The sequence below is a fragment of the Apis mellifera genome, linkage group LG10, assembly GCF_003254395.2.
Source record: "Apis mellifera strain DH4 linkage group LG10, Amel_HAv3.1, whole genome shotgun sequence".
NCBI lineage: Eukaryota > Metazoa > Arthropoda > Insecta > Hymenoptera > Apidae > Apis > Apis mellifera.
The window spans coordinates 2,545,836-2,573,586 of record NC_037647.1 but is presented as its reverse complement, the minus strand read 5'-3'; the positions used below and the strand labels follow the sequence as shown (position 1 = coordinate 2,573,586).

General features: G+C 34.0%; 1 protein-coding gene across 1 annotated transcript; it reads right to left on the bottom strand.

Moving 5' to 3' along the window:
• Window positions 1-1,375: 1,375 nt before the first annotated feature.
• LOC413510 (SNF-related serine/threonine-protein kinase) lies at window positions 1,376-27,244 on the bottom strand. The gene is made up of 8 exons (XM_006559222.3): window positions 26,283-27,244; window positions 15,047-15,250; window positions 12,870-13,022; window positions 11,453-11,699; window positions 10,004-10,355; window positions 9,668-9,796; window positions 9,475-9,580; window positions 1,376-9,311 (listed from the first exon to the last, which is right to left on the bottom strand). Exons 2-8 carry the CDS (start codon window positions 15,239-15,241, stop codon window positions 7,215-7,217), a joined length of 3,279 nt encoding a protein of 1,092 aa, XP_006559285.1. The 5' UTR covers window positions 15,242-15,250; window positions 26,283-27,244; the 3' UTR covers window positions 1,376-7,214.
• Window positions 27,245-27,751: the final 507 nt, after the last annotated feature.

Here is a 27,751-nt window from a genome sequence, read left to right as displayed (position 1 = left end):
CGAATATTTTTTTATTTTTATTCGTTACCAAGTCAATCGTTTTTCCATGACTTGTTTTAGAAACAAATCGTTCATATGCATTTACTCGTGTTGATAATACATCGTATTAGCTTTTGTATCGAATAAACTATCTCAAGTTTGTATCATATATGCGTATAAATAATAATACTCGGATAGTTCGAGCGATGAGTGATCATATTAACATTGTGAAATACGCGGCGTGAAACGTCTTGGAACACGATTTCGAATCTTGGAACTACATTGCCAAGAGTCACATTTAAACGTATGCCAGCAAGCCGAAAATTGATCAAAAGGTAATATTGCAAGCGGAAGTGCGCTGGTGCAGTCGCTTGGCTATCCGAGTAATTGTAGTCGCATCGACCAACATGTTCGTATGTATATATACATATATATATATATATATATATATATATATTTTTTTTTCGTGTGACGAAACCGCCCATTGATGACACGCATATCCGAGGCGTCACACCATTCGATGATCGATTGTTGACAATGAACAAGTACAATGTTATTTTTAAACGTGGTCACAGCTTTAAGTTATATGATCATCTTCCCCGCGATTATAATTTTAGACGATTAATAAAATTCCTACTTTATGAATATTCTTGATGATAAATATAAATTTTATCCGATTTTAAAAGACACGATTCTTTATTTTTTATCCTATGTCAAGCCTCGTTAATGTTAATTAATTCGTTTGATTTCAAGTCTCTTGAATTTAAATATAATTTTAAGGATATATGAACGTTTTATTTTAGATTAGAATATAGAACAGAATTATTGGAGATATAGCGTAATGATTTGACGATGCTTCATGTTCAATCGTATTGGCAAAAATCATTAAACATTCCTGGTTATTTGAAACCAGATTGCTTCAATTCAAACAACTTCTGTAAACGCAAACTTGAATTCAAGACACTCTTTTCATTTCTAATCTAAACGAGGCTTTCCAAGCTAAAAATGTCGGCTACTCAAGGCCATTCCTCCCGTACATTATTCTAAATACGATCCTTGCTTCCACAATCGCTATATGTATAAAAAAAAAAAAAAAGAATAATTACCAAGGAAAGATGCCAAATTCCTATCTACACTGTTTTTTGTTTAAACAGCATAAATATCACAGAAGACATTAATGAACGAGTAAAGAAGTCTTTTAAGATTTGGTGAGAGGGAACGATGGTTCAGTAGCCTTGAGCAACCGCAATCTTTATTCTCTCTATGATAACATTTAACTAACTCTCCTGCTGCTATTTGGAAAGTATAAAAAGAAATTCTCAGGGAAAGGAAAATCAACGTGGAAGAAACTTAGACACAACATCAGCAGAGACTCGCTCCTCGTGGTTCATTATTATTTTTTTTTTTTTTTCATTTATTCGTTTCGGGCACACAATTTATTGCATGAATGATTATGCGTTTCCGGCACATTGCAACAACGACGACACACGTCGTCTTTATTACCGGCTCACGCAAATGGATCTTTATACTTTTTTTTTTTTATTATTTCTTTGTTACACTCAGCTGGCAGTAAGTTTGACATTTACGAAATCTAAAGCGGACACTTTTCTTAATAATGTAATATACTCTCTTTTTATTATTCTTTTCTTTCTTTCTTTCTCTTTTTTATCCTCGCTTAAAAATCGAGACACGGGCGATCGATGGATGTGTACAGCATCGGTGGAAAAAAAGGAGGGGGCATACTTTATGTTCACTTATACAAAAATCACCACGGGGACATTGTACTCTATGCGTATCGTTGTCCAGGGACAACTTTGACGGGACTAGCGAACGAGAATTAACGTGAAACGACGCTTCGTCAATTTGTACAAAGCGGCATCTCCTTGGCAACCCTTTCGACCGAATCCTCGTTATCATTTATTATCGTGCTCACTCTCTTTCTCTTTTCTTTCACCTTTCTTTTTTTTTACAACGCATCGGAATGGGCGTATCGCCGCTAATGGATTCATTTTTATAACACGAAAATATCTCTTATTTATCATAAATAGCATCCGCTTTGGGACAACATGGCATCGCGCAGGAAATTTTTTTCGAGCGGATAACTCGATGCAAGAATCGCTAAGTTACTTGCAGCTGCAGGCATACATTCAACGATTTTTTTTTTTTTTTTTAATTTCTTTATTTTCTTTCTTTTTTTTTTTTTTTTTTTTTTTCTATTTTCTCGCGGATTTGTAAAGGTATCTCTAATATTCGCGTAGAAAGTGATCGAACTGAACGGACACACGGCGTACAATTCTATGATTGTTTCAAAGGGAAAGTATATTTGTGTATGTATGTGTCTGTGTGTAAAGTATATGTAATTGGTCAAGCTTGAATTCATCACCGTGACCCATAATGCCCGGTAACAAAGCACGTCACTCTGGTTCCGGATAGCTCTACAGCTAAATAGCAAAATTCACGCGTCATGGTTTCCCTGCTCTCTTTTCCTTTTAACTCTCTCACACTCTCTTTTTCCTCTTTATTCTTCCCTTCACCTTCTTTTCTTAAATCTCCATTGAATGGAAATAGTTTTAATGCCCGTTTTACACCTTGGTCGCGATTCGTTGGGACTCGAAACGATGAACAAATTCGTTGAATGTAAATTATTATTATTACTTTTTAATATTACTATTCTTTTTTTTTTTTTCCCCTTAACAATTCATCTATAGAAGGTGCACATTCGATAGCACTATCACGACTCGAATAAAACGTGATTGAAGAAGGGTGATTTTATTCGTGACATCATATTCGACTATATATGATTCGTTTGTTTCTTTTTCTTTCTTTCTTTTGGTCTCGTCGAGTCATCGTCATCGTACGACACAAGGCATTCAAGCGATTATGGAAATTTATTGTACGATTTGCTCAGTCTTTGTGGAGGAAGCAAACGATCTTGTTTTCGAAGTGACGACACGAGGGTGAGAGAAGTTGTATTAATGAGAAAAAAGCGAAAAAGGGGGAGGGGATTGACGATCGTCGGCAGTGACGATTGGAAAAGATCGTCCTTTTTTTTTTTCTTTCTTTCTCTCGCTCGCTCATACTCTCTTTCTTTCTTTACATGACGTACAATAAATAAATTGTATTACTAAAAAATATCTGGCTCGGTACATACAGTTTTACGCATAGATTCGTACACCTGATGTACAGTTTAGGTACATACAAACGCTCTTGGCCTACTCGGGAGGGACATGAAACGTCGAATTATTAATGAGGTGCTATTCGAGAATCGAAGATCGGGGATTGTCGGCTTTGTTTTGAAAATACGCAAATCTAAATATTATTGGGAAACGTTGATTTTCTTGGTATTGGATTAACACATTCAGTGTAATGATATGTGTATAATATAAACAAAATAGAAGTTACTAAAATGTTATAAGAAAAAATTTATAATACATACTAATTTATTCGTTAATTAATAATGCTTAATGCTTGAAATTATTACTTATTCAAACATAAAACATTATTAATTAATCATTAATCTAAAATTAATTATACATATGATACTAATGAATGCAAGTGTAGAATAGGAGAAAAATATAGAAGAATGGAGAATAATAGAAAGGGGCATTTTAAAATTCTGTTATAACATAATAGACAATAAAAATATAGTATTCACTAAACGTATAAAAACTTAAACTTCCGTGAATATAGAACTAAATAACAATTAGCATTCGAGGACTTTGATATAAGCAATTCTTTTTTAGAAAAGATTTTCATTCTTGGATTTTCATCAATACTAACTAATATGAATATTACTTACTTTCTTTCGAATATTTTCGAAAATTGTAAAAAGGTAAAATGTATAGTAAGATCATTAAGAAGAAAGGAACATTATACGTATAAAATAACTATATTATTTCTATCCTAATTTTTCGTTCTATCCACTAATCTATGAAAGCAATGAGACGAATTTTGGACTGCGATGATGTGGTCCCTGTTGTGATATTAAATTTCAATTCTAAATTTATACGAATATCTAGAATTAGATTGTGTTATGTCCACGAACAATAGTTATATATCATATACAGCGAATTTAGAAAAAGAGAGAGAGACTAAATGGCACAAATCGATTCCTACGATATCTATCTAGATATTGAAAAATTGTTATAGATATGTTTTAGAGTGTCACAAACGCACTATATCGCGGTAAGAAATACTGACAGTGATTCACAACTAGAGCAAATAGTTATTCAGCATTACTACTTAGTAACTCTTTCTTAGAAAACATTAATCAGTTAAGAAAAATTGAAGGACTTATAGAAAAACGACACTTGTCAATTTTTATTTTTTTTTCATTCAATAGATTTGAATTTTCTTTATTAGGAAATCAAATTATAAATAACAATAAAATATCAAACCAAATCATAATTAAAATTTGACAAGAATTGCATTTGTTATAAATCCTTCAATTGTTATATCAGCAGTACCAATAAATCCTTAAACTCCAACGTGAAAGAAATATATCTTTTCTAAAAAATGTATCGCTTATATAATAAGTCCTAGAAATACAAATTTACGAAATATTCAATATATTTTATTTCTTTATAACCCCTTGTGCTTAGTAAATGTTAACATGAAAATAATATAAAAATATTATTTATAATATGTAACTTAAATAATTGATTTATGATGAAATATTGAAAATAAAAAATTCAACATAAATTTTATTAAATTTATCTTAAATTTATCAATCGCTACCACGTATTACTTAATGTTCAAAGACAAGGGGTTAAATATAATTAACTTTTTTCTATTATGCTATTAAAACAAATACACAATTTCGATCTTCAATCGATGCACCACCTCATCATGGCGACATATATGTATATATATATATATATATATATATATATATATATATATATATATTTATATACATATATATAAAAGGTGAAAAAGCGTGTGCACGTACATCGCTTAAATTCAACGAGAATTCTGCCGAATGGCCCGCGTTCTATATTCGAAGCAAACAATTTACAGAGTTCCGTGAAGTTTCACAAAGTTCTCTATCTGACCTAATCTTCAGCAGCTTTATTGATCGACGCAGAAAAGGAGCGTATTTTGTCATGGATAAATTCCCAGTTACACATTCTACTCTACAGTTACATTTGTTTCAGCAAATATTTCTCATGAAGCAACAGTCATCCTGCGTTCTCCAACAAAATGAACGCGTGCATTCGGCAACGATGACGATGACGTTCAGAATGAAGAGGATGAAGAATGAAGTACGCGCTCAGCCGGCAAGCGCGCTGACACTTGCTGCCAATAGCTTCGATGGATGAAGAGGATCGTCTCTTGAACTTGACGACGAGAAGAAATCGTGCATATGCAGATCTTTCAATTACGAAAATTTGTCCTAGGAGATTTCATTTTTTTTTTTTTTTTCAATTCAAACAATTTCCAAGATCTTTATATTGTCGCTTTGGTATCAGAATGTTGAATCTTCTTAAAGAACAGTTTTTCTTTTGATTTATAACTATGATTTATAGTTTCAAAAAAAAAAAAAAAAAAAACAGCATAGCAGTCTCTTGTTCATTGATTTAACTAACAATGATCGATGGGCAAAACTTTTTGATTTTTATGCCCTTGTGGCAGCAAAGTTATATATTCCCTTAAACCTTGTACCTTACTTTAAAAGTTATAGCAGCAACTTTACTCTTATTCAGGTCACTTTGTTTCTCTTTCTGTTACTCGAGCACTCTATAAAACTGAAAGTTCAGAACTTTTCACATTCAAACTTTCTTTCGAAGAGTTTCAATGCTTCCTTTCCTATGCACATCTTCCATCATTTCCATTCGTATCGTATCATCGTATTCATCCCCTAGGACGTAATAATAATAATAATAATAATGATAATAATAATAATAATAATAATAATAATAGTAATAATAATAATAATAATAATAATAATAATAATAATAATGATAATAATGATAATAATAATAATTATAATATAAAAAAAGGATAGTTTAAAAAAATTCAATATCTTCCATTTTCCTCCGTTGTCTTTTCTTCTTCGTCGCGTCAGATCTTCGCGTATAGCACCACAGAAGACGTTCCTCGATCGATACGCTATACGCATAAGCCTAATCGATTAGCGTGTTACATATAGAAGTATAGTCTCCCTCGTTGAAGGAAACACAGAGTTTTGCTCACTCTTGGAGCAGGCTATTGTGCAACAGCCACGAATATATTCTACGTTACACGTAGGAAAAAGTAGCAAGATCGCAATCCATGGAAGGAACCAGGAGTAAAGAGAAGGATAAATGGACAGGGGGGACAGACAGATAAATAAAGCGGAACAAAGAGGAAGAACCTTCGAAGTTGCGAGATTCCAATGTCCATGGACGTCGGATGATCTTTTTTTTTTTTTTCCTCGCGACTCTGCGTGCGATTTGGTCGATGTCTGCATTACGATAACTAAGAGAATGACAATATTAATAATTATAGTCGATAATAATAATCATAATAATAATAATAATAAAATATCAATAATAATAATATTAATAATAATAAACTCTGTAATTTTTAATATAGGTTTGTTCACACGGACTAGATACACTTCCCGCAGAGCGAAAGATCGATCGATAACGCTCTCTCCCTCTCCGACATGACCCTTATTATTTCTAGTCTCTTTCGATTACGCGCGTCGCGTTTGAAAAGGATAGGATCGGGATACTGCTGGCACAGCATCGGTCTACTGGAGGGGACATGACACGATCGATTGAATACATTGACCATTGTGACGCGTGCTGCGTAATCGGCTGAGAGACCGCGGTTGTTAACTACACGATCAACACGGCGCATCGCATACAAGAAGATCCTCTTTATCTTGCGTTTAATCGTGTCACACCACATCTTCTTGCGTATCTTCCTTCCCATCCACTCTCCTTTTCCCTCTATCTTCTTCCTTCTCCCTCTCTGCACGCAAAACGACCATCATGAAATTGATTGCACTTCGTAATAATCGTATCTCTTTACGTCTCCTTACGTTCCCTCGCGTCTTCTTCTTCGCGCCTTCTTCCTCTCCATTTCCTCTGATCGCGAGCAATCATTACTCGTCACGGGACAGTGACGATTCCCGTCTACTCGGTCGCATGGACCATGATTCCAGCGACTTCAGGTCAAAATTACGCGACCCACGGTGTCTTTCTCCGTCGTCGTTTGTGCATCAATCTACTCGCCGTGCAGATTCATCAACAGAGACTACAACATTTGGATGCATCGCCCAGGTGGATGTGGCAAACCGCGGGCAACGCGCTGCAACCTTTACCTACCACGCTCTCTTGAACCAGATGCGAGAGACCCAAGTTCTGATTGATGTCCCCATCGCTGCCACGATGCTGATGCTTCACGTCGCACCACTGCCGACGATCCCGCCATTTGTCGTCGGCCGTGGCGCAAAACAACATTGATTTAGGCGACGGTGGACTGACGCGGTCCCGAGCAATGCTACCGCAAGAACGAGCTTTGTACAACCGGCCTTTGCCGAACAATCCTGGCAATGGAACACAAAGTTTCTTATGCACAGCGAAATATCGACTAAGCAACCGGATTTTCCTGTTCTTGCAATCGTTCCTATTCATCGACCCGTTCCTATTTTCTTTGTCGTTGGACGGTATCTGATTAACCGAGCCACCATTCAATTCCCTTTCGTCGCACATCTCGATCCTCTGGCAAGCATCCCGTTGCGCCTCTTGTTTGGTACATCTGCCGTTGGGGCTGCAATTCGTGTGTTTGTTCGACGGCTGAGTTAACGAGGACTTGCCGGCGCTGAGGGACCAACTTTGCAGAAGCCTTGCTCCGAAACCTTTGGCCTTTTGAACTGTCGTTGCTGCTTGGGATAAGGGCTGGGGAACTCCGTGAGAGCCTGTGCTGCTCTGCGACACCGAGGACGACGAGGAGGACATGCTTTGAACTCCTAGAACAGCGGAGTTGCGTGACACGTGGTGATTATGACACGCCGACGGTCCTTCCGCTTCTTGGACTTCCGTGATGCGGTTTAAAGATTGGCTCTCGCGCAGTCGCGTTTCACCAGCTCTTCTTCTACCCGCGCGATGTCTTCTGCCGAATATAACCTGATTTTCCGAGCACCGATGCCTTCCTCCAGTCGTTGTGGTCGTTGTTGTAGTGGTGTTGTTTCCATTGTCTTTGCGATTCGTTTCACTCGGTGGCGTTTCCGTTGTATGCTCCCCGTTTCCTACGCCTCCTCCACCTTCGCCTCCACCCCCACCCCCACCGCCGCTCCCTCCAGGATCTTGAGAATCGCTGGAATCGTCGTGACTGTCACGACGAGAAGACATCGACTTGCTCGCAGACGTGCTCAATTTGTGCGCCCTTTTCTTCCTACTCTCACTGTCATCGTCGCTAGCGTCGGAACTCGAGCAGGATGTCGTACGCGTCTTGTGAAACTTGCTCTTCCTCTGCTCGTATCCCGTCCTCCTGACTACCCGACACTTGGAACCACCGCTCTCGCTGCCGGATAGGGGCAACGCATCCCCGTCTTCTAGAATTTCATTTAATGGCGTAGACGTGGAGCCAGTGCTTCCTGGTGATGGCATGGTCTTGTATTTAGGCGTCAACGACAGATTATCGTTGAGCCCTGTCAATGGCCTCAGAGGGATCGACACTGTGGACGATTCCGTTAGGATGGTGGTCGTGGTAGTAGTCGTGCTAGTTTCGGACGGTTTCGACGGACTCATCGTCAACGAAGAATCCAGCGACGAGGCAGATGACCGGTGTTGCGATCCTCCCATCCTCCATTTGTTCGCTGGGACAGGTCCCATCGATTTTAAACAGTCTGATACCGATTTCGGCCTGTTTTCCGAAGATCCTCTTCTCGACCAGCCGGGCAACGAATCGTCGAAACGATTTTTCAGGTTCTCTTGATTCGTCGAGTCGAATTTCGTTGTTGCAGGTACTTTGTCCGCGAGCTGATTGCCCGCTTGAGGTCTGACCCCCGATTTCTGGGATTGGACAGGCGACGAGGAATCACTGTTCCCGCTCTTTGGACTAGACATCAGTCGCTCCTCTCCGTCCGTGATTACTGGAATCACGTTAATGTCCTTTTGCGAGTTCCGCTGGGACGATATAGGCTTGTGATTCGGTTTTTCCGGAAGTTGAGCTAGCCTCTCTTGAAGGATGTGCGACAATTTACCCTCAGATCGGGAACCACGACGATTGAACGAGTTCAATGTGGAATTGCTGCCGCGTTCGTCGCGACCCGAGCACGAGGACACATCGTCCTCGTCTTCTTCCTCCTGGACGATGCTGCACTTCCGGGTTCGAATATTCTGTAACGAGAACAAGCGTTTTCTTTCTTTTTTTTTTTTTTATTCTAAAAAAATATGTTCGCGTAATAAATCGTAATTTATTTGCCTTTGTCACATTTTTGTATACGCACGTATTTGTTGTACAGTCGATAGTATGCTAGAAGAGAAATCATCGAATACGTACCTGAGGCACGTCACCCGGTGTCCGTGGCACACTCAACAGCGATTGGTTAACTGTGCTCAATGAATTTTGGTCGGTACGCATATTAGTGGCCACGTCATCTTGCCGGCTGAAAATAACCGATAGTTAAATGTATAGAATGATTAATATATATTTGATCGTCTTTATGAACGAGTTTTGCGCGTGCGAAATATACCTAGGCGATACTTCGAGGATTTCCGGACGTGTCTTCTGCACCTGTTCCTGACGATGAGCTCGTAATTTTCTTTCCGCTAGCAAGAAATACGTTGCTGTTATATGATTGTACTCGTTCTTGTCCAGAGCTCTACAATTATGAAATAATTTTAACAAACTGAATATTAAAATACTCGATTAAAAAGATTAATTCTATTTATCTAATTTCTACCATAAGTCTTAAAAATCTGAATATAGGATTCTCAGTAAAGTAGAAATTTACAAATTTACAATACAATCATCAATTTGATTTCTATTCTCGTATAAGATGAGTTCCTTCAATATTTAACATACTTACTCCAATATTTCTTCTTTGGTGGCAATGTTCCCGTTGACCATCTTAGTTATTATATGATTATGATGATCATCAGACACCTGTTGTCTCGAGACCAAAGGCAGCGCTTCCATCGAATCTAAGTCGGGTCCAATGGCCAGCCAAGGATCAGCTGCTATTTCCTCGAGCGTCGCTCTGCCCTCTGGCTCCCTAACGAGCATCCTCGCGATCAAACGCTTGCAGCCGTCGGATACGTGTGGCGGTATCGAGTACTTGCAGTCCATGATCATAGTCAAGGTCTCGCTGTCGTTCGCCTCTTGGAAAGGCGCTTGACCGCACACTAGCATGTACAAAATTACGCCTAGTGACCAAACATCTGAAAATGCGAATTGGAACGATGAATACAAGGCGTGTTGATACAAATGGATTAATTACTTTAACTGTTAATGTATCAAGAATGAGTTTAACTTTGATAAGTTTTTTTTTTTTATATATTAAAATATTGATTTAATCATCCGTTACAAATGTGTTCTCATATGTTAAATTTCCTCCTATTTGTTATCTAAAATGAAAATCTAATCTTATTAAATATATCTCAGAAAATGGAATAAAGTGATGATGATAATAGCAAATTTGTATTTAATAATTGATTGATTTGATTCTCATCAAATTCAATAAGAAAGTTATTATGATAAAGATATGACAATAATGTAACAATAGTCTTTGTCAAAAGATCTTCCAAATATCCCTCTTGATAAAGAATGCCGGCCTACTTTGATATGCTGAAGTTCAAGATTAATAATAAATAGGGGGAATTCAATTAACTTATTATAAGATTGTACTTACATTTATGTAAAATTGTAAATTGTAAAAAAGTTGATAAAACATTGCCAGTACTGGTTCCTTCTATTTTAAATTGAGATTAAAAAAATTTTGCATATTAGATATGCATAAAATAAATTTGTCATTTCTTAAGAATAAAAAGAAATATTTTATGTCTAGCATATTGCAATTATGCAGAATGTTTTTTACATATTCAATAAAATTAGTATGCTTTTATACTCATTCCTTATCTTTCTAATAACACTTTATAATTATACCAATACGTCTTTCATAAAAGATAATACAGATTAACAATCATTATTTTTTTTTAACTTTAAAATCCATTAAAATTATAAATTGTAAATCATATAAATAATAATTACATTATATTGATACTATTATTCAAAATTATTTCATAGAAGAAATATTAATTTTTAAGTCGTGTAACTTTGAAAGTAACACCGAATTAAGTAACACCGACTGCTTCATTTCCTTATTTACAATAACGCAAAAAAAAAAAAAAAAAAATATGAAAAACATAGTTAAATATATTTATATATTTTTCCGTTGCTTTATTTTTTATCTCTAAAACTATCGAAAGCACCGACACAAGTAAAAAAAAATAGCTCGAAATAAATCGATATTACTCACCAACGGCAGGAGCGTCGTAACTATCGCCAAGTAGGATTTCCGGCGCCGAATACGCAAGGGAACCGCAGGAAGTCTCGAGCTTCTGGCCAGGGCAGAATCTATTGCTAAATCCGAAATCGGTGAGCTTCACGGTACCGAGTTTCTCGAAGAACACCACGTTCTCGGGTTTCAGGTCCCTGTGCACCACATGCAATCGATGGCAATACGATATGGCTCTGACTATTTGCCGGAAGTACGTTCTGGCCACCTGTGATCGATTAAAAGCATATGAGCGGAAACCTCGAGAAAGCAAAGGTTGCGGCCTTGATGCCTCCCCCATCGATCATGTTCGAAAAACAACGAATCGAGGATATTCTCGAGTTTCCATAAGACTGAATGGAATCGAAATGAATCGAAATGGAACACATCATTGCCTCGCCACAAGAATTCTTAATTCACTGCGTTTCCGGTAATGAATAAGGAATGCTCCATCTTCAGCATACGATGATTACGCTCGTTCTGTGATTCATATGCGGCGTATGATAAGTAGAATTTGATCAATGGTATAATTGTTATTAATAGAATTGGAGATATAGGCAGAGCAGAACTATTAAGAGATCTAAGATACATCTCGAATAATGTATAATGTTTATTATTAGAAAATTATTACTTTAAATAGTGCTTTAATTTTTGATATCTAGACTGATTCGAATATTATTTTAGATTTCGATGTTTTAAAGTATTTTACCTTACTCGATTTACATTTAAAAAAAAGTACTTTTGGAAGCTGTTCATAATTTCGCTGTAATATATTTTTAAACGATGATTTGGCTGTGAGTTGGTATATTTCTGAAGTTTTCGAGATAGATTTTTTTCTTTTAATTTAATAATACGATAACATCAAATTTGAAAAAATAATATAATATGATTTGAATCAATTATCTCAATATAAATGACAAAAAAATTATAGTGTTTCATATTCTTCTTAAATACATTCTTATCTCCAAGAAATTAAATATAATATAAGCTTTTGAAAAATCTATTAAAAATATATAAATGAACATAAATACCCATAAATTCAGGAATAATAATCTTTAATAATTATATATATATATGTTTCAAAGACAACTATTTAGTAATACCTAACTACTTGTACATACTTGATACATTACAATTAATTTTAAACTAGTCAAGCATGCAATATATTTTATGATTAAGAAACTGTTTGTTAAGATTTCAATTGGGTCGCGAGCAAATAGAAAAATATTAAGAAATACTGACCTAGAATAGCAAGATAGCAAAAAGAGGGAAAAAAAAAAAAGGTGGGGGAGAGAAAAACTTCTGCGCGAAGCCAATGCCTGCAGAATGACTTCATTTTCTCTCCGATAAAACAGGATCATTAAGTGGAATAATGTTGAAACGATCTCGAGATATATACCTCCTCGCTGAGGCCGCTGTCATGGCGCATGATGTAATCGTAGAGGTCGCCGCCATCGCCAAGCTCGAGGATCAGATAGAGCTTCGTTTGCGTATCTATCACCTCGTAAAGTCTGACCACGTTCGGATGTTGCACCAGCTTCATGCATCTCACCTGCGGACATAGAAACAAAAGAGGATGATGATCGGGCATGGTGGCATGCAGGGGGGGGTGCAGGATGGTTCGACATTTGCCCTCGTACCGATGGTCAATGACCCTTTCTCTCCTTCTCTCCATCGCGGCCATTATCTCGTTGACCTTAACAAGATCTACAAGTTCGAAGCGGATCGTAGATATTTCCTACGCGATGCCGTCGAGCGGATCTTACGCAATCGGTCGTTAATATTTAACATCGAATGTTCGATAATAATGAAGATTGTAGGAAGCGGTATTAGAGCTGATGGAACAATTGTGTTTATCCGAGCTTCATTGAAATCAAATTTATCCTATTGCGAATTTATTTGAGGTTCATTTATCCAACTAATTCTCATATCATGTTTGGATCCATATGATCCAATTGTGTCTTTTTTTTATCTTGAAATTAGTTTCCCTTTGTTTGATTCTATTGGATTATTAATTAAATTCGCTGGAATGGTGTATAATCATAATTATTATCTATCAGGATTGGCATAAAATTTGTATGAATATGTACGATAAAGGGATGGAATTCCTATTGATTGAAACCACTTATATATAAATTCCTATTATTCGAACAAGACGTAAAGGATTATTATTTAGAGGCTGTAATGGATTATTATTCTATTCTATTGCCGCAGCATTATCTGAGTGATACGTACTTGAAAAATGAAGTGATGTTCTCATCACTTAATTTCATCAATTCAAACCATATTTTTTTCAAGAGAATATTCATCAGTTAACAGAATAATGGATCCTCGCAAAAAAATGATGGCGAACATATTTTGAGAATTAATCGAGAGATATGGAAGAATATTGATAACAAATGACAAAATAATAATATTTATCCGATAAAGTAAAGCCTCTTTATAAAATGTACAAAAAATTTTCATATTTCGATCAAATCTATTCTTTCAAAATCCATTTCCAAAGTTACCAATAATTTACCAACAAAGAAATGTGTAATCAATTTTATCGCTTTTTATTTTTAAAAATTTAGATTAATTTCGACTTATCACTTTCCAATATCCCGTCTAAAAGAAGAAATCCATTGCAAATCCATGTACGATCGCCTCGATCATCGGGCAGAATAAGCAAAGATGTGAAAGGTTGGAGAAGCTGAAGAAAACTCCGTGCTCTCGAATACGATACACGCGATGCATTACAATCATTGAGCGAGCAAACGGAAAGAAGGAAGAGATTAGCACGCGTTTCCATTTCCTTCACGGTTCGCTTTGTGCTCGACGTATTCCCATTCATGCGACTCGCAGGGGTGCAGGAACAAAGGGATGAAGGATATGCGGTCGCCTTCGTCGACTTGCATTGATGAGACATGCGACGAATGAGAGAAAAGAAAAGAAAAGAAAAGAAAAGAAAAAAAAAACAGAAAAAAAGGAGGAGAAGAAAATGAATGAATATCATTTTTATATATTCCCATGCACATGAATTTTTTGAAAAATATTTCTTACTAATTTCATGATAATTCCTTTAGATAACACTAATGGCGGCTTTTTCGATTTCTGTATCAATTTATATTCGACGAATGGAATTAGAAAATATATTTAAAATGCATATTACTGACTTACATATTAAATGAGACGATAGTTAATGCAAAAGTGATAAAAAAATAGATAACCTAATGGATCCTAATTGAGACTGTAGTAATACAAATTTTTCCTTTTTCTATATTTTATATTTTAAATAAGTCAAAATAATTTATGTTTTAATTAGTGATTCCAATTGTTTTGTTTTATTAATCTCTTGCTGCGCAAACAGAAGAATATCTAGATCCAATATTAGATTGCGTTTGAAAATTCGTAATTTTTAATAAAATGACTTTCTAATATTAAAACTTTATTATTTTAGAATCTACTTGTCGATTCGAAAGACATAAAAAAAAAGCTAATAATTTCTGTCTCAAAATTGGGAATATTTTTAACGATTCAGAAACGAAAATAAAAAAAAAGAAAAATGAATACCATGTCATCTCTATATGTGCTTACCTCTTGAAAAAGGTGTGCTCTCGAAACCTCATCGAGTTTGCTCTTGTCGATGACCTTCACTGCGACCTTCTCACCGGTGAAAACATGCCTGGCGAGCTTTACTACGGCGAAATGACCACGGCCAAGCGTCTCCTCCAGGTCGTAGAGGCCGGCAATCTTGCCATCGTAGTTGCTGTACCCCACCCTCCGATGCATCTCGTGTCGCTGAAATGAGGAAACGAGCCGTGAATGGTCGATCGGATCGCGCAACGGTGAAACTTGTTCCGTTCCAACCCATTTCTAGAGGTTTTAACGATAATGGAAATTGGATGGATGTGATTGAAAGTTGTGATGATGATTTATGATGGTAGATTGATAAGTTGATCAAGAGAGTGATGTAGAAGTTATTGCTCGAGTGATGAAATAAATATCAATGTTTTTTTTTTTATTAACCCATATACGTCCATCTATTCATTTCTTCATAAATATAAATGAGAATTAATTTTTATTTTCTTAACTTTTTTTACTATATTTCTAACGCACAATAAAATATATGAATAAATTACAATATTTATTGAATATGAAAATCTTCAAGCTTTGGAAAGCGGTAAGTTTTCCGCTCTACATATTATGTGTTTCGTGATTATTTTAAAAAATTTTTTTCTTTAATGTTAAAGGTTCACATTCTACTTGAATATCTAAAATAAAACTCTCGCTTATTTATTTTCTATATTAAAAATTCAATATGCTTCGAAATTAATTTCATTTAAAATTTATAGGAAGCATAAAAGTTTAACAAAAGACTTAATTAGGATAAAATAATAATTTTATTTGATTGCTTTAATCTCAAAGGATTCTAAAAATAATTTTTTTTCTTTTTTTTGCCAAACCTAACATTTAGAATTTCAAAAGTTCATAAGTTTTACTTTCATAAGCATCGTTCAATTTTCTATAACTTATTCCATAAGCATAATAAATGTACTTCGAAGCAATTATAAACATAAATGTTTCCACCACGGTCTCGGCATAGAAATCGTATGAGGTGGTCGTGTTGTCCAGCGAAAAGATTCAGCATCGTGACTGCAATAATAACATGCACGTGCTGCATACGTGCAAATGCGAACATCGCATCCGTAAATAACAACGAATCGATTGTCTACCTTATATGGAAAATAAACTTCTACGCGCCTATTGGATGCGTCTAAAGATCAGAATCAAGATAATCGCCTGTAAGTAGAAGGTAAATTCATAATTTTCATAATGATTCTCATTTCAATATTTCAACAGATCTGCACATTAAAATAAATGAAATTTATATGAATATATATATATATATATATATATATATATATATTACATATTTTATTTTTTTAATTATAAATGCTTAAAAAAATATTTGAAATACCCACTACCTTTTATCTCAACAATATATTATTTTTTGGTTTTTTTAATCTTTCTTATAAATCATCAATTATCACTTGCATCATTGAATACACAATAAATTTAAAAAATTTCTAAAATAAAAATTTAATGAGCTGAAAAGGACGGTCATGTGTATGTATCTAACCTTATTTGTAATATAAATACTTCGAACCCTTAACTAAAATATAAATTATATAGAGCATATAATATTTTGTCTTTAGTATATATAATCTCTCTTTAAAATATTAATATACATTTTTGAATCATCCTGTATATATTATTTTTATACCGTTTCTTTCTTACAGAAATGAAGCTCCCATCGCTTCTATATATAAGGGTTCTATATAAGCGGGTCTCTCGTTTCCGGTGTTCTTTCCGGAATATCGAAAACGGTATTCGGCGTAGCTTTAGTTGCAAAATCGATCGATCCTCTTTCGACGACCATTTTCCGCTGCAACGAGTTTACGGATCGTGAAAAGAGGGTCGGTGATTATTTTTAGACCTGGAAGAAATAATAATTAAGCAGGGCCTCGTCGATCGACTGGGAACTGGGAGATCGATCGGTAAAAAAGGTTTCCGCAAGTTTGGCGGAGGCTTCGGTGAAAAGTGGTCACGTACTGATTGCAATTTGCGATTCACCGGACTCACCCCGATTGTTTCAACTGCACGCGAAATTGCTTTCTTATCGTTCGTTACTGTACAATATATACACAAGTTGAGAGAACCAGTTGTTCTCGACCGACGAAAAGAGGCTTGAATAATTTATGGCTCGATTTGAATGCATTGGTCCCTATCTCGATTCGTAATGGCCGTACTTAGGGTGAAATTGAATCGTTAATAAATCAAACACGATGTCACCGTAAATATCCCTAACTTGAAGTCTCCTAGATTCAATGGTAATGTGTTATTCGTACATCTCACACCGAATTCTGTTTATACGATTACATAGAAACAATTTAGAAGCTTGAAAATGATGTGATTCTCTTAATTCTATTTTGATTTATTCTATTGCCTGAAATGGTTTTTATAGAAACGATTATATACCAGATATTCTATATATTAGTTGATTTGAATAAAAAGTGAAGAAAATAGTAAAAAACGATGTTTGGGAAGATGATGAAAGATGATTGAAAGGTTTCAAAGAAAATAAAGAAAAAAGTTACAGTCTTTTCCGGTGTGGGGGATGCAGATGGCCAACACTTGGGCTTGTAAATTAAAAGACATTTTAAATCCAAATAATTTCCATCTATATAACAATTCGTATTTTTAACGTAAGAAATGAATAAAAGAAATTATAAAATAATGTTACTTTTTTAATATATGAAATATATAATATATTTTCTATAATATATATATAATAATTTCGTTATTTATATAATGATTTTCTTGCGATATTTAAATCTGAAACTTTACTACAAGGTTGCATTATATTGCTGATATATTGGAAGAAAAGTCCGATATATATCAGCCGTAAATAATGTACAATTCAATCTGTAGAGAATACGATCGTGCCTTATATAACTATAATAGATAGAATTAAAAATATCACAACAAAGATGTATAAATCTAGAACTTATAATTTAAATACTAAATCAATAAAAAAATTGTACAACATCATATAAACAAACTATTATAGTTTTTATATTTACATTTATATTCATCCAACGAGACCACAATTGAAAATTAAATTAAAAATTAAATATTTAATAAATTAAGCAAAACTTACATACATATATCTACCTAATATTATATACTATTTTTTAACTAATCCTAAACTAATTTAAACTATTTGAAAAAATTAAACAATTACATAAAATAAAACAAAATTCTACACCTGCTGTTAATTATTGGAATATATTAAAAATTATCGCAAGAAAAATCAAAGATCGTCAAGGAGAAGATATCATGTACCGATAGACCGGAATATTTGTTTGATTGTCAGACAGACGTCACGCCAGTTCCGGTTTCTTTTCGTGCCATCGTGCTACGAAACACATTTACGTCAGGACTATGTATGCTACGTCAAAGGCGGAAACGATGCATAACTAACATGTAGGAGGAGCCGTGTTCACGAACTCTCGCTACACACATGTTATACACGCTGTGTGCACTATTACTTTTCAATATTTGTTTCTTATAAATGATTGAATTATAAAGAAAATAATATAGGATAAAATTTTTATCTTTCTCATACGATGGATAATAAATTTTTTTAATTTGAAATCATTTTCTTGCGATTTACCTCAATATTTATCTCAAATGATTTATCTTCATTCAATGTAAAAAAGATTTAGAAAATTTTATGATGTAATTACATTGTAATTATGTAAAAAAACAGATTTAAAAAATTTCCTCATTATATTCATTTATTGTACATTACTTTATATTCATAGAAATAATAAATATATTTCAATCATTATCAAAAAAATTACTATCATTATATAACAAATATTCATTTGGATTATCATATATATTAAAAGTTTCCTCGAACATAACAATTAAATATAGAAAAGAATGTTAAAAATTAATAAACGTGAACTCCTTATATGGCGCCGATTCAAGATCGAAACATATGTAAAAATACATTTTCTTTGAACTGCACGGAAGTATGAAAGGAACGAACAAAGACAGCATATATATATATATATATATAAGATAGACTCCCGCGCCGTTCTCGTATGCCAGTTTAAAATTAAAACGGCACAACGTTGAGGAGTTTACGCGAGCAACAATCAAAGAAGATGCCTTACGCCCTCCCTCTGATCTCGAAAATATTTGACAGGAATTATGAACGCGCGATACACTACCTAGAGCTTTTCGTAACACAACGATACGGTTCCATAATCCTTTATGTGTTCACCTTACATAAGTGACGCACGTGGACGTATACGTATACGTGTAACAAGTGAATTTATTCTTCCTTGGCACACAACGATTCGCTCATCGATTCGTGATTTAACAAACTTGTTTACTCATACGCTGAATAAATGACGTAAAAGAGAATTGTACGATGATTGTGAAGATTATTGAAGTCGCAATAACGGGATTAATTTTACATATAACGTATATGTAATGATATCTAAGTTTCTAAAATAAATCATCGCAATAGTCGGATTTTTAAATTTAATAGAAGTTGATTTGAATAATTAGAGTAAATTGTTCTATAAATTCTCAATATTTTTTCACTGGGCGTGTGTTTTTTCATATTTTATTGGGATATAGATATAGGGATATAGATCATACGTTGTCAGAATAGGAATCATATGATGAGATAAAAGAGAATCATATGAAGATTTTATTTTTAAAAACAATATTCTAATTATATAAAAAAAAAAAGTCGAAAGATATAAGAAAGTAATTGTGTAAAAAATTGATATATGAAAATATTATCTTTATTCTATTTATGTTTAATATAATATATCTGCATGTAGATAAGGTAACTGTGGAAATATCATTTGATAAAAGAAACAGATAAAATAATAGAATACGATTGAAAATTATTACTCCCTATCTATTCTATTTATAGATATAGCACAAATAAGCTTTTATTTTTTCTGACCATTGCAAAATAGATGTAAAAAAAATTAAAGAAGTAAATTTATATCATAATTATTCAATGATTTAAGATAAATTAAACTATTCAAGCAAAGTTTTTACTTCAACTTCTAATTCCTATTGAAATATATTTGACTCGACAAACAATTTTATAACGCAATAAAGACATTGATAAGTATCCTAAAATTTTTGTCTATACTTAGAATATCTAGAATAGTAAAAAAATGTTACGATTCAGTTTATCTTTAAAGTATGAAAAAAATATATCTGCCTACGCAAACATATTTTTAAAATTACATATGTAAACACGACATTATTTACCTTTTAAATTTTTTTTCGTGAAAAAAAAAAAAAAGAATCGAATCGTTTTAAAAATTATAATTCAATTTATAAATTCAAATTCATGTAGCTTTCCAAAATATCCAATTTATTCGATTTTCTAATTTTGACTGTTTCTTGCAAAGCTGCTCGATTCTTCTTTAAAACTGTGGATAATCGTGCAGCCACACGTGTGCCAGAAAACTTCTTCGTATTGTTCGATCGAATTCTCTCGCGGGCAGACAGAAGTGCCGCTTCTAAGAAAAGTGGGGTATGGAGAGTGTTGAGTTAGGTCTCCACACTCGAGGCCAGTCTAGGTTACAAAGTTAGTCGACCATTATTTTTGGTCGAGTTGTCTCGACGCGTATTTTCTATCACCCTGGTGGGCATAACACAGCCCAGACACTCGTTACGCTCTGATTAAAATGCGCGGTATGCGGAAAAAGGTTTTGTAAATGGATATCGACTGATTCGCAATTGATTCCACGTTACCCGTTTAGTATAACGACGTGCATCATCATTGATGGACGAATTGGAGAGGGATTGAAATCTGTCTCGAAATATTTTTATCGTTTAAAAACCGATACGCCTCTTTTCAATTCCTAGATGAAATTAAATATTTAAAAAAATCGAAATCAAATGTGAAAAACATTAATCTACATTTTACCATTAATAGATGGAAACAATTTAATTGACCTATAATCCAGGCTTATCAGAATCGCATTATAATTGGTAAGCAATTAACGAAATCAGATTCGAGTCCAAAGATACAAGTCCAATGATGTATTGTAAAGTTATTTTTTCCTATGTTATTAATAATGAAGAAGAGATAATGATATAAATTAGAAATGGAGCACTCGAAACTGTTTACATTTTGAAATTCTTTTAAGCTAAAAAATAAATATTGTTACTATCGATTAATTTAGAACCGAAATTTACAAGATTCCAAAAATTTGTTAATGTTATAGATCCTAAACAAAATATACACATTCTTAAAAGAAAAGAAAAAAAGTTTCGTTTCGTGAGTCATTCCATAAAATTTTAATCAAATTATTTTTAATATAAATATAATCGAGCACGTATCAATTATAGTGTGAAACAAAGTCTCACGAAGAACTTGTACGAATCATTACATCATATCTGCAACGTGCATTAATAGCGAAACAAGATCAGACCGAGCATGCTCCCTTTAAAAGCCTATCTTCACTCCACTCCTCTTTGAAATACTCAAGGGGTATCTTATGGAACTCGCTATTACCGTGTACCTAATTAATTTTATCGCGCTCATCAGTGGTTACCTGTACCTATCGAGCCGATATTCCGGAACTCACGCCACCTTTGTTACACGGGGGGGATGGACGAACGCACGATTGCATACATAAATCTATACACGAACACGTGCACCGAGTTATTAAACGATTCTCGCCGAGGTAGGTGTGAAAAACCTACAATACGTCTATTCGTCCAAATATCTCGCCACGACTGATTGGACTTGACATTTTCCCAATAACAACCTTACATTCGCCCCAGTATCAGCATCCACCTGCGCACGACGCGTATCTCTCGGTCGCCCATTGACCTGGTTCCATTGCACATCGAGTTATGAACCACGAGACACGGCTATCAACCGAAGATAAAACTTTTTACGGTGTCCCCTTGGACACCATGCTTGTACGCGCCCCCAACTCGGAAACTATGTTATCGACACACCAACGTTGCATAACATTGGAGTGTAAACTTGTGCGCCACGGATCGTTGCATTCCTCCGCGAATGAACGATTCCACGAGTTTATCTCGACAACAACTATGTATATCGGTAATTCAAGCTAAACGGAAAGGAAAAAAAGAAATGAAATCGACGTTCGTTGTTTGAATAAATTATGAAATAAAACGATTGTATTAATTTTATTAATTTGTATCATGTGAATTGTTAAATTTCCATCATTTTTCAAAGCAAAAAAATAAACTCTAATACTTTCTTTTTTTATTATCAATATATATTGTTCTTTAAGAAATATATCGTTTCTTTAATCAGAAATAATGTAAACTTTTCCTAACCTCAAATTCCTTAATGAATTCTATCTTAATGAGTATAAAAATTAAGAATTGTAATATTTTAATACAAACTTACTATTAATTTTTACGAATGATGATTTTTCCTTTATCGATTCCTTTATTGATTTTCCTTCGAAAAAGAAAGAAATTAAAGAAAAAAATTTAAAGATTTACGAAGTTGATAACCACTGTTACTTATATACTAATACGCACCGAAAACAGATAATCGTGAACATGGGCAAATTGGATTTAGAAACGTGGCAACGGAGATACTTAATCCGGTCATGCCAGTGGAATCATAGGCATTATCTAAAGTAATTCAATTAGGATTCGTAATCAATTTCTCGGCAAGGACATGCTATTTACGCTGTCTGTACAAATCTGCAAAATAATATATAAGTATTATTTCAATATGATTTTTTATATATGAATATATCAAAAATTATAATTTTTTTTGAATGGATACTAAAAATACATTTATATTTAAATATGATGTATAATGAAAGATTTCTAGAATATGTGTAAAAGTAAAATATTGAATTATTGAGTTTTATATGATCCTTATAAGTTAGTTAATTCCTATGTAACGTGATTCAGTAATTGAATTGATTATATATTTGAAAATTCAATAATTTTATTTGATAAATTAATAAGTATATCACTAAATTCTATAATTCTAATTCTATGATTCATGGTTTATTTATAAAAAATGATGGTAATATTTTTTTTTTAATTTCATTTGACTATTTAATTTATCATTTAATTTATTAAAATTGAAATCTTGAAATTAAATCCAATATTTATTATATTTTGAATAATTCATTTTATTCAGCCACAGTCATTCTATTTCTAATTACACTGCTGTATTTCTAATTAATGATTCATTGCCCATATATCAGCTAAAAATGTCAGAATTTTTCATCGTGAAAACTTTAATTTCAACAAGAGGAAATCAGATTTTACAAAGGTAATCTAATTTCTCGGTTTCTCGATTAGCCAGAAATCAAGCAAACAGATTGGATGGTTAGAAAGTCAAATAAAAAATTTCATTAGTCTGCAATTTCTTCAAGAGGAAACAAGTTTCGTCGATGAAGCTCGTTAACATTACCAGACGACGATGCACGTAAGTACTTATGAGGGACAACGAGGGACCTCGTCGAGCTAAGGTCATCATCATCATTCGTGAGAATCTCCCATGAATTTCATCTCTATTGATGTGTCTGAGACGAGTGAAATGCCAACATCTCGCATGACATGCCATTAAAAAATTAATAAATGCGCTATGCCTACTTTTGCTCAATGCAATAAGAGTGAATTAATTGCTCGTTCAATTTCTTGTAAGAATATTTACTATCTACGTTTGTGAAAGCTGCAAATAATGCACTTAAATTTTTTCTTTTCGATTTTTTTTCCTTATCATCCATCGTGAATTCCATATCGTATCTTAGATAATTTATATATCTTATCAACTATCAATACATAAATATTTCTGTTTTCAAAGATAATCGAACATTATATTTTGCATTTCTTTGCGTAACAAAGAATGACTATCTTTGGCTCTAATATTTTTATTATTGTGACTTGACAATTTTCACGATCTTTGAACTGTTTTCTATATATCAATCGCATGATCGCGCTTTCTAACGTCGAATTACATCGAGGAAAAGAAAAGTGAAAGAAAAAAGCAGAAAGAAATACGGGGAAAAAAAAAATATATTGCATAATAACTGCGTTATTTCGCGAAGACGACGTTTCACAACCAAGATAATAAAATAGAAGGAGAACGGCAACCGTCGTACGCGTATGAACTCCTCTGTGAAATTCACGATTTAAAAGGCGATAACCTACGGTAATGTGTAATATAAACGCACTATCACGAGTGCGTAACAGGTAGCGTTAGCGTCCCGTTACCAAGATTTCATGAGTCTTCGACACGCGGAAGATGCCGGGTGTGCCGTATCGATAGAAACCTCTAATAACTTTCATTGTATAAAACAGTTACCGATATCTATTGTCTGCCTCTGTTCGTCCTCGAAGTCGAGAACAATTAGAAATAATTAGAGTGTTTCTGTTCTCGAGACTATAGACACTCGAGAACGAGACAACTTTATGAATGTAATACATGATGAAGTGCATATGTGAAAAAAAAGATAGAGAAATGGATAAAAAGCAAAAAGAAAAAGATGAACGATACGAAGTAGAGTCTGTAATCTGTATCCGTGAGGCGATGGTATACCGTGCCACGCCATTTTTAGTCGTCTCAAACTCTTTTTCTCCTCCCATTCCTTTCGTCTTTGACCCCTTTCTTTGACCACGGTAAACGAACGTGACGTAATAAGACATTAACATTTCAGAGTTCCAGGTTCGTTAACCGACGTTAACCGATAATATCAAGGATCATCCTTCGTTTCTCTTTTTAGAAAATTTTTAGAAAATTTAAATTAGAACATTTTTTTTAAATTAGAAAATGTTCTAATTTAAAATATAAATTTAAGATTGTCTGAAAATTTTGTCTGTTAGTTACATTGTCCATACTTCAGTATTAATCCGGTTTAGAAAAGAGATTGAATAATTTCTGATGAGTTTAGATATATGTGTATATATATATAGTAACATTGTACTAGTTTAATTCCATACCTGTGTGGAATAAATACTTTCACAAATATTTCAAGCGAGTGTTCAAGATATGTTAGTCCTTTCTAGAGATATTGTTATAAAGAAAATAATGAAACTTGTGTAATTTATGTCATTGAAAATGTATATATGTACATATTGAACTATATAACATGTTCAATGATTGGTAGATAGGTTAAAACACGCGACATGCATTTTTCAATAAGTATTCAAACTTCAATTTTTATCTAATATTAGTGTTTCAAGGTCGCATCAAATTATATATCTATTAGAAATAGATATGGTGGAATGTCAGATATTTATAGAAAATGTAAAAGGATCTTTTTTAAAACGTAACGGGTGTCCGAACGGTAGTCACACGATCCGTTGTCAATTACGTTTACGCATGCAAGTTGCACGCTATATCATGCAGGATAGGTCGTGAATGTTTATAAACGAAGCACGTATCAGCCGATACTCGAGTCCTGCGTATTGCACAGGATCGAAATTCTGGCATCTTTAATCTTTAGATAATAATTATGTATCAATTTTGATACATAATTATCATCTAAAGATTTGATAAGGCTATTTTATACTTGAATATTATTATATTGATGTAAAAAAATTAGAAAACTATATCGATAATATTATTGAAAAATATATTATTCACGTTTATCTCTTATCTTTCTACTTCTGCACTTATTATATACTTTAAAACTATAATAATTTCAAGATAATTCTAATCTATAATTATATAATGAATTGTAATAATTATAAATTAAAATTATGATTAATAGCTTTATTATAATAACAAAATTATAATAAAACTATATATCTAACTATAAATCAAATAATAAAATATTTAAAAAAATAAAATAAAGAGATATTATGATAGTTATATTACAAATCAATATAAATAAAAAATATATAAATATATGTTATGAAGAGAAAAATCTGTCTAACATCTTTTCTCCTCAAAGTTTTAAGTTATACTGCGTGACTTACTAGAGATTCATTTGTTTCGTTTTTGCCTCCGTCTTATCGCTATAAACTAAACATTCGACGTTGAGGTTAAAAATGACCCAGCTATCGTCAAATAATAGTTAATCAAACTAATATTAACAATAAACATTTTCTCATTCAATAACTATTTTCATGCATAAAAGAATGTTTAAATACGATTGAAAGTGGGAAAGTGGGAGGGAACGATGATGTATATACGGAAGAAGAGGCGTCAGAAGCCATTTTTACAGAAGAGTCCACTAAATGTACCGTTGAATAAAATTACACATACCGCTTTGCCCGCTAGACAGACGAATCCAGCCAGCACTCGACTTCCCTTCTCACTCGATGGACTGTCATTTGTGATGAAGTTTCATACGCGTGTCATACACCGTGACGATTGATAAACACGTTAGTTGGTCGATTTTTCGTACGTTTGTCTCGACAAGTTAACGTCTCCTTTAGTTGTTAGAAGGAGACGCCGACCACGCAGTTTTGCACTATCTCGACGATTACGACAACGACAGCGTTCAACGACAATGACGACGACGACGACGACGACGACGATGATGTTAAGTCGTCGCTGATTGCCACTCGCGCACGCACTCACGGCAATAGGATGTATGTTTACACGGCACCGCACTGTCTCTTTCTCACACTCTCGTTTGTCGACACAATACTCTTCCCTCCCCGAGACGCACAGCTCGTACACCCTTCGTGGCTGGATTACTTCTTCCTTTTTCGAGCTGTCTCGTTTCTGTTTCTCTCTTTTTGGCACCCCACCCACCCGCACACCCTCTGCCCCAACGATCCAGCCGTACGAAGAGGAAAAGCAAGATTTCCCAGCTCTTTCCTCGATACACTGGCCCGACACACTTCTAGCTTCTTTCTTTTGCTATTTCGTTTCGTTCTCTATCTCTCTCTGTCTCTCTTTTCGTTCCGTGTCTCCTGCTCCCCACTGTTTTCTCTTTCTCTGTCTGTTCCCGTGCTCGTCTCTTACTCGTTGCCTGGCCTCGTCATTCGTCCTCTTCTCTGTTTCTCGGACCCTGCCGACTCTTCCGATCTCGTGCAATTCATGTACGCTCAACCAAACACTTGTGACCGGTACTAACACTCACGGAATTTAATTTTCATCCACAGATTAGATAAAACCAACCGACACCGCGAGCGTCAACGACAGACGTGCTCGCGACACCGTGACACGGGAAAGCTGAGAAAACGTACTCACTGGATTCGAGTTACGAATACTTCTGTCGCGTCTATACGTTCACGCTGGCGCCACCTACTGGCACACGTGGCATACTATTGGCGTCACAAGACCGCGCGAAGTTTTAAAACGTGTAAATATATTTATAACGATATTTAATATTATTTAATAGAAAGAAATGAAATAAAATTATAATAACTTATAAAAGTTATTAAATTTAATGAAATGTGTATATAGAAAAAGAAAAAATTTGAATTTGTAATATATTTAGTCCAGTTAACAAATAATTTATATGCATAAATTAATATATAATTAAATAAGTAAATAATTATTGAAAATTATTTAGAAATTCCTATTTAGAAATTGCATTCTACATATTCCATTGCAATTCTATTGAAAAATATAATATATTTTCGAAATAAATCATTTGCTTACCGGCAATATATAATAGCAATACGTGTACTATTTGAATTGCAATTGTTTTTGGGATAAAAAAAATTCGAAAAACAAGCGAGAAGCTCGAGATAAGTAAATCACCATTGACCTATATTATT